A 13,316-nucleotide genomic window follows, 5' to 3' on the forward strand; every position below is an offset into this window, starting at 1 on the left:
GGCTCCAGGACCCCTCCTCCTCCCTCTGCTGAGTAGCGCTTAGTGAGGCTGCTGCAGAGTGAGGCCACCAGCCAGCCACACCAGGGTCTCAGGGTCAGGAGTCTAGGGCTCATCCTGCCTGTTCTGGGACTCCCAAATTGACCATCACTAAGGCCCAGGAAGCCACGAGGGGCCTAGTGGACCAGCGCAGGCCCAGGGGGAAGGAGGCCTTGTTCCTCGAGGCCTGTCCAATTCCTTCTGATAATGCAGCATGACACCCCCTTAACCTTTGCTGCCTGTGCTCCTGGTTTCTATTTCACAATCTTGAAGCAAATTGCCTGCCACTCTGTCACTGTCACTTCCTCTTGCAACAAAGGACACAGAGTGTCAGTTTTCTCCATAGAGCAGAGTCAGGGATCTCCCCAGCACAGACACTGGGACACAGCAGGCTCCTCAGGGCTCCACCATGTCTGCACCTGCCTACTGGCCCCAGTGTTCCTGTCCTGTCCTGCTGCTGACCCTCCTACTGGGACTCACAGGTGAGTGACCACTGTCTGGGGAGAGTCCTCTGGCCTGCTCCCTGGGTCAGCTCTGCCCTGGACTCCCAGGGACTCAGGACAAACACAGGCTCTGCCATGGAGGCTGGGACAAGGCATTCTTTGGGCCCAGACCAAGGGTCCTGAGCAGTGTCTCTGGGATGGCTCCCCTGCAGCTGGGGCCAGAGGCATCACATCAGCAGATGCTTCAAACAGCAGTGACAAGAATCACTTGCATAATATTCTATTTAAGCTCACAAAATACATTTCCAGGAAGATCAATCTTTATATCCTGATAACTCCTGAGACCCCAAGAGGCAAGGTGACCTTCCCAAGGCCATGGAAGGAGCTCAGAGGCAGCTGAAGTCTGCCTGGCCCTCAGCTCCAAACCATCTGGGTCCGAAGTTGATGTAGAGCCTGCGGAAGCTCAGCCTCCATCCTTCCCCTGCCCAGTGCCTCACTTTCCCTCTGTCCCCAGCTTCTTCCTCCACTGTGAACTAGCTCTTCACATTCATTCCTTGGCCACCTCTCTCTCTTCCTTTCTCTCCTCCCCCCCTTTTTTTTTTTGGTACTGGGGCTTGGGCCCACAAGTACTCTACACTTAGCTATATTCCCAACCCTTCTTATGTTTTTATTTTTATATTTTACTTCCCCACCCCCACCCCATTTAAAATTTTTTATGAGTTCTTTTAAGTTATAAATGACAATAGGATGTCTTTTGACATGTCATACATACCTGGAGTATAACTTCCCACCCTTATGGTTGTACATGATGTGGAGTTGCCCTGGTCGCGTGTTCACATATGAACACAGGAAAGTTATGACCAATTCATCTACTGTCTTTCCCACTCCCATCCCCTCTTCTTTCCCTTTATTTCCATTTTTGAATCTGATGAACTTCTATTCTTCCCTCCCCACCCTCCCTTGTGGTGTGTTAGCATCTATCAGAGAGAACATTTGGCCTTGGGATTGGATTATTTCACTTAGCATGATAGTCTCCAGTTCCATCAATTTACTGGAGAATGCCATAATTTCATTCTTCTTTATGGTTGAGTAATATCCCATTGTGTATATAAGCCTGGGACACTTTTTTATCCATTTATCTGTTGAAGGGCACCTAGGTTGGTTCCATAGCTTAGCTACTATGAATTATGAATTAAACACTGATGTGGCTGTGTCACTGTAGTATGCTGACTTAAAGTCCTTTGGGTATAAACTAAAGGAGTGGGATAACTGGGTCAAATGGTGGTTCCATTCCAAGTTTTCTGAGGAATCTCCTTACTGCTTTCCAGAGTAGTTGTACCAATTTGCAGTCCCACCAGCAGTGTAGGAGTGTGCCTTTTCCCTCACATCCTCGCCAACATTTATCATTACTTGAACTTTTGATAATTGCCATTCTGACTGAAGCAAGATAAAATCTTAGAGTAGTTTTGATTTTCATTTCTCTAATTGCTAGAGATGTTGAACATTTTTTCATATATTTGTTGACTGATTCCATTTCTTCTTCTGTGAAGTGTCTGGTCAGTTTCTTTGCCTATTTATTAATTGGGCTATTTATTTTTTTTAGTGTTAAGTTTTTTGAATTCTTTCTGTATCCTTGAGATTAATGCTGTATCTGAGATACCCAAGTTGCTTTGGCTACAGCTGGGTGCCTTCATGCCCAGAAACCTCTTCCTCTTTAAGAAGTTTCACATTTTCTGCTTCATGGGAACTGCTCCTTGGTAGGGCTGTCATAACAAAGTGACAATGTGCTGCCAGATATTTTCTCAAGGTTCTGAAGTCTGGAAGTGCAAGGTCCAGACTTTGGCAGTTTGCTTCCTCTGAGGCCTCTCAGTGGTGGTAACTGGCATCTCCTCTGTGTGTGAGAACTGGGGTCTCTCCTTATGTGTCTCTGGGCATTGTGTCCTTTTGAAACGGCAGAGTCATGTTGGATTGTGATTTCACTTAACCTTAGTGACCTCACTATGCACCTCCTCCTTCTCCTTTTTCTTCTCTCTTTCTCTTCCTGCCTATTTCTTTCAATGTTAGGCATGGAATCAGGGGTGCTCTGTTGCTGAGATACACCCCAACCCTTCATATTTCTAATTGGAGAGAGCATCTCCCTAAGTTGTGGAGGCTGGCCTTGAACTTGCAATCCTCCTGCCTCAGTCTCTGAGTAGCTGGGATTGCAGGTGTGCCCACCATGCCCACCTTTCCCAGGCCCTCTGGACTTTCCTGCAGAGACCTTAATTTCCCTCTTCCCAGGACAGGAAGGGCTGGAGGGCTTCTCTTGGCAGAGCCCAGGACAGCCCCTGTTCACAGCTCCCACAGGTTGCTTCCCTCCCTCCCCTTGTTTGGCCATGAAGCCCACCCTGTGACCCCTCAGCCCTCCTGGCTCCCCACTGTGGTCCTGTTGTGATGTCAATTTATAGGTCCTGCAGGGCCTGGCTCCAACTTAAAGCGATTCCAGTTACACTGCACCCAAATGAACACCCAGGTCACTGAGTGAGCCTTCCCTGGGCAGGCACAGGGTTAGCACTGTGTGCTGTAGCTAGTCTAGCCCCAGGACAGCCCTCTGTAATGGATGGATGCATCATCCTCTAGCTGCAGATGGGAACAGGCAGAGAAGGGAACTTGCCCACCGTCTCCTTCCCCAGGCAGTGCGGTAGCTGGGATTCAAATCCAGAGCAGCCAGTTCCAAATGTCTTTGTTCTTTCTTTCCTGTTTTCTGAGACTGTGGATTGACCCAGGGCCATGTGCATGCTAAGTATGTGACTTACCCAGGAGCTGTAAGCCCACGCCCCCAGATAGCTTTCTGTTAAACATGTTGCCCTACTCTGCTTCTCAGTGGAGGCTAATTGCAGAAAAATAATTGAAAACAGAGTCACCAATAGAGAAAGAATTGTCACCTGTTATACAACTCAGAGAGCCAGAATTGGATCTCTGGCTGTACTCGGTATTCACCAAAAATGTGCTGGATGTGCTGCCAGATATTTTCCTGAGCGTCCCCATGTAGTATAATTTACTACATATGCTGGGTGTGGTGGCACATACCTGTAATCCCAGCAGCTCAGGAGGATGGCGAGTTCAAAGCCAGCCTCAGCAAGGGAGGCACTAAGCAAATTAGTGAGACCCTGTCTCTAAATAAAATAAAAAATAAGGCTGGGGATGTGGCTCAGTGGTTGGGTACTCCTGAGTTCAATCCTTGGTACCTCCTAAAACATAATTACCTTACATACTATGATGGCAGGCAATACTTCTATATATGTTTGAGAGAGAGAGAGAGAGAGAGAGAGAGAGAGAGAGAGAGTGTGTGTGTGTGTGTAACTGTACATATGCAGATATAGGATTTTTTTTAACAGTTTTTAAAAATTAGTGCCTTGTGGGTTTAGACAAGGCTGAGATTCACTATTGTGTATTCACATGTTCACAGGAAAGTTAGTTCAGACTCATTCCTCTGTTCTTCCCTTATAAAGTCCCACCCCCCATCCCCTTTCTTGGCTCCACTGATCTTCTCTTTTATTTTGGATTAGTTTCCACATATCAGTGGAAACATTTACAACTTCCTGGATCTGGCTTATTTATCCAGCATCATGGTGTCTAGTTCCATCCATTTACTGGCAAATGCCATAATTTCATTTGTTTTTGAGGTTGAGTATTACTCCATTGTGTATACATACCACATTTTCTTTATCCATTCATCTGGAGACAGGCAATAAGTTTGGCTCTATAGCTTGATCGTGCTGCTATAAATATTGATGAGGCTGTAACCTTATAGTATGCTGATTTTAGATTTTTATATGTGTATAACAAAGAGAGGGATAGTTGGGTCATATGATGGCTTTGTTCCCAGATTTTTGTTTTAAGTTTATTTGTTTCTTTTAGTTATACATGATAATAGAATGCATTTTGACATATTTCACATACGAGGAGTAAACTTCTCATTCATATGGTTGTACATGATGTGGAGGTACACTGGTCATGTATTCATATATGAGCATAGGAAAGTTATGTCTGAAATTCTGGTCTCTAAAAAGTGGTCATTGAGACTTAGGCAATGGCTCTGTAGGCCCCCACCCTCCACTTCCTGGGTAAATTGTGCTTCTGTAAACAGTAGCAATGGCACCAATTAATCCCCTGCCACCATTGATAGTACTGTCTTTCCCATTGCCATCCTCTTCCCTTCCCTTCATCCTGCTTTGTTTTGAGGAATCTTTATACTGCTCTCCACGGTGGTTACCCTCATTTGCAGTCCCACCAGCAGTGTATGAGTCACCTTTTCCCCACATCCTCACCAACACTTATTATTTGAATATTTGGTATTTGTCATTCTGACTGAACTGAGCTGAAATCACAGTGTAGTTTTTTTTAAAATTTTTAGTTATAGTTTGACACAATACTTTTATTTACTTATTTTTATGCGGTTCTGAGAACTGAACCCAGGGCCTCACATGGGATAGGCAGTGTTCTACCACTGGGCCACAACACCAGCCCCACAGTGTGGTTTGGATTTGCATTTCCCTGATTGCTAAAGATGTTGAACACCTTTCCACATATTTATTAAGAAATTTGTATTTTTTCTTTTGAGAAGTGTCTGTTGAGTTCTTATGCCATGTATTAATTGGGTTTTTTTTTTGTGTGTGTGTTAAGATTTTTGAGTCCTTTATCTATTTTGGATATTACTGCCCTATCTGAGGAGCAGGTGGCAAAGATCCCCCGTGCTCTAGGATGTCTCTCCATGCAATTAATTGTTTCCTTTGCTCTGCAGAAACTTTTTAATTTGCATCCCATTTATTGATTTAATTTCTTATGCTTTAGGAGTCTTTTTAAGGAAGTCAACCCCTGTGCTGATATATTGGAGTGTTGGTTCTACATTTTTTTCTAGGAGTTTCCGAGTTTCTGGTCTTCTTCCCCAGGTTTTTGATCCACTTTGAGTTGACTTTTGTGCAGGGTGAGAGAGAGGAACCCAGTTCCACACATGGAGGTCCAGGTTTTCTAGCCCCAGGTATCAAGGAGGCCATGTGCTCTCCAGTGAGTGATTCGAGTATCTTCTTGTCCCTCTTCCTGTGATCTTGTCCAGGGTCTCCGAGTCCCATGTAACTTAGTCTCTCCCTGCTGAGGCCCAGCATTCTCCACATCATTCATCTCAAATGCAGTGCCCACCTGTGGCCTGGTTCTTCTTTGTGAGGAGTGAGTGCTGGCCCCTCTGCTTGGCCACCGTGGAACCTCCCTATAGGAACTGCTTCAGCTGTGGGTTTATAGGGTTTATTCATCAAGCCACCTTTAAGTCCCCCAAAGGAACATTTGTTTTAACTTATTATTCCTTATGTTAGAGCTCCTTGCCCACTATGGAGTGGGCTTTTATAGCCACGAGACCACAACTGTGGGAAATATTGGCAAGGCTTCAAATAAATGCCTATATTTTTCTGTTTTATATTTAGTTGTTTCTAAAGATTATAGGGGACATGGTGTTTGAGTTTATTCTCACCTATAACTATAATTTAATTCTTCTTATTACTGAAGTACATGAAATTTTAGAATTGGTACATGTAGGCTATTTCCAACTATACTGTAGTCACACAAAATGAAATCAGCATGCTTTATATCGTATGATATTGTTTGTTGTATAAAATGTTTAATATAAAAGTGTAACCTATAAATTTAGGGTTTCCAATCAAGTCAAATTATGAAAGTTGGAGTTGGCTTAGTTACGTAGTATGCATGCCTCTACACTACTGTATTTATTACATAACTATACTAAGAGATTACCTATGCTCTTTATTCCTGCTTATTTTCTCCCCTGTATCATATTTTTAACTTGAAAAGTAGACTAAGGCTGCCATCATGTTTGCTAGATTTTCCATGAGCTCAGAGCACAAGGTTTAAAGTTCCTTTTAGCTGCTTTGACTTAGCAGGTGTCTGAAGTGGCAGCCTTTCCCCTCCCTTTTCCCCTGTGTTATGCCTTTACCTACCTCAGCAGTGGTGTTCAGTCCCTGCCTCTGGTTGCTAAGAAGAAAGAGAAAGATCTGGTGTCTCCAAGGAATGGCCTGTCCCTAGGGTGACACCACCAAAGGATAATCCTTCCCTTCATCCATTATTTGTCCTCTTAAACAAAACCTTCCACATGGCTAATACCTGCTGATGGCCAAATTTCCCCCTTTCCCTTTAAAAGTTTACCTGGCAAGTCCCTGGTGGTCTGAGGTGGCCACTGTGGGGACATGCCCTCCTCTGTAGGGTGCGGCAATGAGACTCAGAGGGGGTTATGGTTTGTGTGTGAGGGGTTCCCTGAAAAGCTCCTGTGTTCGACAACGCAGCAGGGTCAGAGGGGAAACGACAAGTCATGGAACCTCAACCTGATCCAGGTGTTAATCCATTTGTTGTTACTGTGATTTGAATGGGTCATACCCATAGGCAGGTGGGGACTTGCTGGGGGCAGCAGGTCATTAGAGACATGCTTACAGGATGATATTTTGGCCCTGGACACTCATGTGTCCTCCATGATCCTGGCTTCCCACCCTGGCTGCCATGGACTGAGCAGGTGTCCACCACATGCCCTCCTGTCATGGACGACCTGCCTTGGTGCCAGCTTAAGTGGAACTGACCTCTGAAACTGTGAGCCCCAAATAACCTTTCCTCCACCAAGTTGTTCTTGTCAAGTACTTTAGTTACAACTACCCAAAGTTGAGTAATGTGGAGGGGCTAGGGTGGTCATCCAGGAGAGCAACAGTGGTATCAACTGTGTTTTTAATTATTTTATTTTGTGACAGTTTAATTTAAGGGAGAGACATTTAGCCTGTCACTGGTAGCAGCACTTCAAAGTCCAAGCACATTGCCCAGGGGAGACGATTTGTAACCTCAATTTATATCTTTGAAGGAGAGAGAATTATATCTTTGAAGGAGAGAGAGCTCAAATTGTTCCTTCCCCTGTTCTCCTTGTACCAGGAGCCACCCATCCCACTGGATGGCAGCCATGGACGAGGTGGGAGGTGGGGATCAGCAGCAGAGACAGGGCTACCCACAGAGCAGCAGAAACTCCATTGATGGATGTCATGTAGGACTGTCCTTGGGAGGGGGACCAGTGGGGTCAAGAGAAAAGAGAACGAATTATCTTTCCCACAAATGCCACACACCACACGGTGGCCAGTGTGGACAGGCTCCTCCTCCTGAATGTGGAGATTTATCCTCATTGTTCCACCCTCTTGCCTCCCCCATGCCATGTCCTTCCCTAGCTCTTACCCTCTGACCACCTGCCCATGGATCAGGGAAGCAGGAGGGAGGAGGGATAGGAGGATGGGAAACAAGGGGAAGCAGCCCAGGCAGCCCCCTGGGTGTGGAGAGCAGGGAACAGCCTCCTAAGGAAACAGCTCTCACGAGGACCCCTGGGTGGAGGCCCAGTGACAGCAAATTTGGGCTTCTGATGGTCACGACCATAACCTGATAGATTTCTGTTGCTGTAGGCACTAGGTGTGCAGTCCTTTGTCACAGCAGCATTAGAAACTTACACAAGGTGGTTGTACTGTGGGGAGATATGTGAGGGGCTTCAGCAATATTTCATTTCTTACTTGAGCTGCAAGTTCATTGCTGTATGCACCATGATCACTCCAGGCTGAAGGAGGGAACCCCATCATGAGCAGAGGTCTTCTGTGGAACAGGGAAGCTGAGCCAAAGACTCACAGTCAAATGCATTTCCCACTAACTGTACTCACACCTCCCCAAAACTCAGGAGACTCAAGAGCACTAGGACCCCACCCAATGTCATGGACCATGAAATGCCAGTGACCTTGTGGTCAGAAAGGGAAGAGGAACAAATAGTTGGTGACACATGAGAGCTCAGGGGAGGGCTCAGGCCCTCAAGTCCCCTCCCTCCTCCTTGCTCAGGGCTCTGGGCCTCAGAGGCAGGTGTCTCACAGTGTGGAGGTGCAGGCCAGGGGAGGCTCAGTGTGAGGACACACACCCTGTGCTGAGCTCAAGGCCACTCTGTGGGCACTCATTCAGTGACAGGCTTTGCTGATGCCACGTGATAAACCAAGAGGACCCCCAGGATGAACAGTGACCACCCTGTGTCTCCCCCAGGAGCGGCTGCACAGGAGCTGCAGGTGATTCAGCCTGAGAAGTCAGTGTCTGTCGCTGCTGGAGAGTCGGCCACTCTGCACTGCACTGTGACCTCCCTGCTCCCCGTGGGACCCACCCAGTGGTTTAAGGGGGCAGGGCCAGGCCGGGAGTTGATCTACAACTTCAAAGAAGGCCACTTTCCCCGAGTCACAGTTCTCTCAGATGTCACAAAGAGGGACAACAAGGACTTTTCCATCCGCATCAGTAACGTCACCCCAGCAGACACCGGCACCTACTACTGTGTGAAGTTCCAGAAATCGACCCCTCATGATAAGGAGTATAAGTCTGGACCAGGCACCGAGTTGTCTGTGCGAGGTGAGTGCAGCTGCCTCCTCCTCCCTGGGGTGGGACAGGAGGTCAGGGGTCATGGCCTCCACCCTGGGGGCCACAGCTGAGAAGCAGGAGCAGCACTGGGTGCTCATGTCATGACCTGCTGTCACCCCTTCTGCAGGTCAGGGAGGCAGAGGCCTGAGGGGGCCATGCTATTTGGTCCAGGCTCCATGGCTGGGAAATGGGGGGCATCTGCACCCCTCACCTGCCTGCTCCAAGGCCCTGACCTTTTCCAATCTGGCCCAGCCCTGTGGCTCCCCAGCTGAGGGCTCTGAGGGTTTGGGGGACCTTCCAATCACAGAGCCAGACCACATCTGTTACCTTTAGTGAGCACTGCCCCTGTGTGGGTGAGCCTTCTCTTTTTGCCACAGACTGAGAAGGCCTCCTATGTGCTGCTCTGTGCTCTGACTGCTATAAAACAGTAGGGAAATTTCTTCCAACAAGCTACTGTTCCTGTCCCTCCCTGAGGACCTGGCCCTCCAGAGCAGGGAGGGGGCAGGGCATGCTTTCCTTCCTTCCCCTCCTGGAACAGCACCTGAGAGGATTCTGACAGGCTCGGGTTCCCTGTAGACCTGGGTCCCTGGTGGAGGAGCTGCCAAGAGGTTGGGCCTTTGCCCTGGGTCTGCCTGGAAATCCCTGTGTCCCAGGGACCAGCCCTCCAGGCCCTGTAGGGTAGGAGCAGAGCTGGGTCACTCACCCAGAGAGTGTTCTCCATGTGGGTGACACAGGAGTTCCAGGTTCAGGAAGAACAGGAGCTCTTTTTTTCTGTTTTCTGCGAGAGTCCCTGCATGTTCTTCCTAAGCCATGAGGCTGAGGTGGTCAGCACACATGGACCTTCACACCTGTGCCCACCCCTGTTGACCTGGGGAGCTGGAGGCCCAGGCAGCCCTCTCTCACACAGCACATTAATGCCAGGAGGGGACAGAGCCCAACCTGACTCCAGCCCATGCTCCTGCTGCCCTGGGAATAGACACTGTCCCCACAGAGGAGCCAGGGCACAGGAGGGGCTCAACACAGACCCTGACCTGACTCTCTGGGCAGGGAACAGCATCTCTGCTCCTCCTCCCTCTCCCACAGTTCAGGAAGACACTCACATTCACACCCTGAAGCCCACAGTGACTGGAGAACCTTTCCCGAGTGTCAGTCACATCTCTCTCCATGGGCAGATGCCCCAGCAGGACACACAGAGCCGCTCTGTTGTTTCAATAAGGGCAAAAGCCTTCTTCTTCTTCCTGGGGAGATGTTATTGATGCTCTTGTTGTCATGGTGGGTGGGGTCGGGGGCTCCCCCACTGGCTGTGCATAGGAATCATGGGGGGACCTGAACACAAAAACTCCCAGACCCAGGCTTCACCTATAAATGTTGCTTTAAAAGGTCTGAGGAGGGTCTGGGCTTCTGAAGTTTCCACTTACTCCAGAAGTTTCTGACACATGGCCAGGGCTGTGGACTCCTGAGGAGATGTCCTGAAGACACTGAAGGAAAGCTGGGGTTCTTTCTTCTGGCAATGAAGGAGAGCACGGGAGCCTTCTCGGGTGTGGATGCTGCTGAACAGCAAGTGCTGGGCTCAGCTCCCTGGGGCCTGTGGCAGGGTCTCCCAATGGAGCCTCCTAGATCCAGGGTCACCCCAGAGCCCACATCTGACACACGTTGCCTCTGAACAGGAGCTGGAGCTAGGAAGCCCTGGCTCTTCAGCACACAGAGCTCTGTGCCTTGATGTCTCAAAATGTCACTGAGGCATCTGTCCCTTGTCCCTTCACTGAGCCACACTCTATGAAAACAGCTTCTCTGGATGAAACCTGTGATGCTGTTCATGTGAGAAGACCTTTGTCACCTTGTTTCCTGTGGGGACTCTTAAGAACACAGGGAGAGGGTGGGGGTGCAGCTCAGTGGTGGTTCCTGCTGAGCACGCCTGAGGCCCTGGGTAGACTCTCAGTCCCTGGGGGGGGGGCAGGGCAATAGGTGGAGCCCCGTCATCCTGTGGTGTCTGCTCCTCCTGTCATGCAGCCTCTTGGGGGCTGCAGGAACAGGATGGAGCTTTTCCTTGGGTTCCCACAACATTTGTTGCTTCTCTCCTCTGGCTTCTAAAGAATGAATGTGTGCTTTCAGAAGGAGTGAGGATACAGCCACAGGTGTCATTTATTAGGCTCCTACTGCATGCCAGAGCTGTGCCTTGCCTTTAAGCTCCTCTTGCAGGTTGCATTATCCTCCATGTGGATGACAGCAGTCTGATCTCTTCCCTCTCCCCCAGCCTGGAGCCCTTGGCTGGCCATGTCCTTCTCTGAGCCTTGTCCCATAATGGGCTCTCACTAGCACCTCCTCATGGGGAAGGTGGTCTGGGTGACTCCACTTCTTCAGTGACACCCTGCATATTGTGCCCTCTGGGTTGTGTGCATGTCAGGCAGGGAGCTCAACATTTGCTGATACAAACCTTCATGATATTTGCTGCCTGGTGACCGCTGTAGAAGGTGCTGGGTGGTGGTGAGCAATCTGGAGACACCAAGGGACCTGTCTGAGGACCCATCCACAGGCAAGCAGCCTCCTGATGCTCTCCCCTGAGTGCCCTCAGGACCTGCTCAGGGGCCCGGGTCTGCATCTCTTGTAATTAGCCATCAGTTATGAACTCATCCCTGTTCAGTGACCTGTGACTCCAATGCCAAGTGACCCAGGGAAGCCCACATTCAGAAAGCACCCCTTCATCCTCTCCTTCTCACATCCAGGTCTTGGCCCAGGTGAGGCCCATGGCGGGTTTGTGGAAAGAGGAACAAGTCGGCCGATGTCATGAGGGGGCAAAATTGTGATGTATGCAGTCAAGGGGAGAAATAAAGAATGTTCCCGTGTTTCTGCCCCTTTCAATGCTTTATTCACTCATATTACTCAATACAATTTCACTCTATAGGTTCTTAATCACGAAAACGACAATCCTTAATGCTAGGCACTGCAAGAGACATAATCAGTTCACAGCAAATAATTCTAGATTAATTCTAAGCACTGCAAACACAGTTAATCTTGACAGGCTAATGACAGACATTCCCTCTGCATCCTAAGTTCAAAAGTCTCAAGCCTTAGGCTTCACGTCCAGCAGATGCACACTCACTCAGATGGCGGTGATCAGGTTGGGAACCAAGGCAGGCTTTTCCTGGTGGGGAATGGACGACCGTTTGAGGAGGGCGTTGTAGGGAGGAGTTGCTGCTCTCACCAAGGTCCAGAAGAGGCCGTAGAGTTTGAGAGCGGTGAGGAACATGCAGAGGCTCAGGAAGGATGACAAGTGAAGGGATGTCAGGTCCTCATCAGGCTCTCCAGCTCGAGTGCATCCTTGTTTCGGCTGCTGAATCCCTGTTCATTTGCTCTATCATTTATACAAAATTTGGGGCTTTTGACCCCCCTTTCAATCCTTATCGGCTACCACCGGATTTCTCAGTGACATTTACCCTGGGGTCAGAAACATCTGGTCTGGTGGTCTCCACCCTGATCTTCTCGCCTTTCCCTCTTATCAGGTGAGGACAGCCTGCCAGGGGCTTCACTCTGTTTATCAGGGTGAGGGGAAGTAACTTGTTTGAGGCCATCCTGGAGGGCTCTGTTGGATGTGCCTGGTGAGACTGCAGGTTTCAAACTGGAGTTTTTAAAATGGAGTTGCTTAGGCTCAGGCCTAAGGCTATCTTGACAGCTGATATCGGAACCACCTGAGAACCAGCCCTGCACAGAACAAAGCCTGTTATAAGGAGGGACCTGGGCTTATTTTTTTGCTTTGGTTTTGCTTTGAAAAGGATTGAAACTAGGGGCATTTTACATCTGAGCTACATTCCTCAGCCCTTTTTATTTTTTATTTTGAGGAAGGTTCTCATATGTTTCTCAGTCTGATTTAAATTACAATCCTCCAGCCTCAGCCTCCCAAGTCTCTGGGCAACATAACCGACCATTTGCTGAGATTCCAGGGGCAGCTCTGTGTGACCCAAAGCCACCTGTGCTCAGTGTGGCCTGGGAAGAGACTTGCCAACCACCCCATTCCACAGATGAGGAATGTTTCTCAGCATGGAGAGCTGGCTTCTATGTTCATTTTAGTGTCCTGGTACTGTTTGTCCCCTGTATTTGTTTCTAAATATGACTCCCCTTGATGTCAAGCATTAGGCAGGCCAGCAGGACACGGTTGTTAAGAAAGAGTGAGACAGGGCTGTGGGGTTCTCCCTGGGCCCAGGTTGGTAGCAGTGCCTGGTGCTGAGAGGAAGGTTCTGACCTCAGGCCTGGAACAGCACCTGGACTTGCTGTCTTTTGCCCAGGAACATGAGGGTAGAGACACCACACAGGGATCAGGTCAGCACCCAGAGCACTTTATTAGGAGCATTAAAAAAATCTTGTCTTGTCATTTTGGGTGTAGCCCAGTGA

The 13,316-nt window shown here is 48.8% G+C and overlaps 1 protein-coding gene across 2 annotated transcripts in view; it reads left to right on the plus strand.

Annotated features, from left to right (window-relative positions):
* Positions 1 to 407: 407 nt before the first annotated feature.
* The window catches only part of LOC114106959 (signal-regulatory protein beta-1-like), a 355,204-nt gene continuing 342,295 nt past the window's right edge, over positions 408 to 13,316 (plus strand). For both annotated transcript variants that reach the window (XM_071608808.1, XM_071608807.1), the window contains exons 1-2: positions 408 to 518; positions 8,568 to 8,921. In XM_071608808.1, coding sequence (XP_071464909.1) covers positions 446 to 518; positions 8,568 to 8,921 — 427 coding nt within the window. In that variant the 5' untranslated portion in view covers positions 408 to 445. The remainder of the gene's footprint in view (positions 519 to 8,567; positions 8,922 to 13,316) is intronic.

Source organism: Marmota flaviventris, chromosome 2 (assembly GCF_047511675.1).
Source record: "Marmota flaviventris isolate mMarFla1 chromosome 2, mMarFla1.hap1, whole genome shotgun sequence".
Lineage (NCBI taxonomy): Eukaryota > Metazoa > Chordata > Mammalia > Rodentia > Sciuridae > Marmota > Marmota flaviventris.